The following is a 783-nucleotide window of genomic DNA, read 5'->3' as shown; positions in this document are numbered from 1 at the left end:
ACTGCTTTATTAGTTCATCCATTTATCTTTTGCTGAAAAGACCCACCAGCACCATTTCCACCCCAGCTCTCTCCCGCCTGGGCGTGAGGGACCTCTTCAGCGGCGCGCAAACTCTCCGTGTTTTCCCCCGAGGGCAACCTGAGGGGGGGTCGCGCGCCCACAAGTCGGTCATGGAGGTGGACGAGGGCGGCACCGACAGCTCCGTCTCCTCCTCGGCCAAGAACTTCGCCGTTCCGCCCGCCAGAGGACGTCCGGCGGAAGAGCTAGGCCCGCTGAGGAACCGGGGGTTCGTGTGCAACCGGCCCTTCGCATTCCTCCTGAAGGACACCCGGGCTGGGAGGCTGCTGTTCAGGGCGCCCTCAAGGATGCTCCCTGTGAGGGGGGGCCGGCGGAGGGGATGGCGAAGCAGGTTGAACGAAGCAAGAAAGACAGAGAAGAAACCAGAGGAACCTTGATATTAGGAACACAAGAGCAATGTCTCGAAAGCATGGCGCCTCCGTCCCTACTCTTGGGTAAGGCGTAAAACAGTTCCATATGTATGCGCATGTTAAATACATTTTTTTTATATATGCGCCTCTGTGTATGTTCATATATGTATGTAAATATCTACGTGAAGTATTTTTCTTCATTGTTTGACAAGGCCTGGTAACCGGATGCTTGTGCTGTGACTGTTCCGGATAATAGCTGTTTTTACTTCCATTCCCTCCAGCATTGCATTTGTTATTAAATTATTTGCTTTATATCATTATTGAGTGTCGGATGTATATGTATACACACACATGT

General features: G+C 52.0%; 2 protein-coding genes across 2 annotated transcripts in view; one reads left to right on the top strand and one right to left on the bottom strand.

The window, feature by feature from the left end:
- Nucleotides 1–783, bottom strand: part of LOC119586299 (ovalbumin-related protein X-like) — a 52031-nt gene that overhangs the window by 28979 nt on the left and 22269 nt on the right. The window lies entirely within an intron of this gene.
- The window catches only part of LOC119586593 (antichymotrypsin-2-like), a 10297-nt gene that overhangs the window by 9185 nt on the left and 329 nt on the right, over nt 1–783 (top strand). The window contains 2 exon segments of the mRNA XM_037935343.1: nt 67–348; nt 351–512. Coding sequence (XP_037791271.1) covers nt 67–348; nt 351–512 — 444 coding nt within the window.

The sequence above is a fragment of the Penaeus monodon genome, chromosome 21 (assembly GCF_015228065.2).
Source record: "Penaeus monodon isolate SGIC_2016 chromosome 21, NSTDA_Pmon_1, whole genome shotgun sequence".
NCBI lineage: Eukaryota > Metazoa > Arthropoda > Malacostraca > Decapoda > Penaeidae > Penaeus > Penaeus monodon.
The sequence above is the reverse complement of the archived record's forward strand: the minus strand, read 5'-3'. Positions and strand labels throughout refer to the sequence as shown.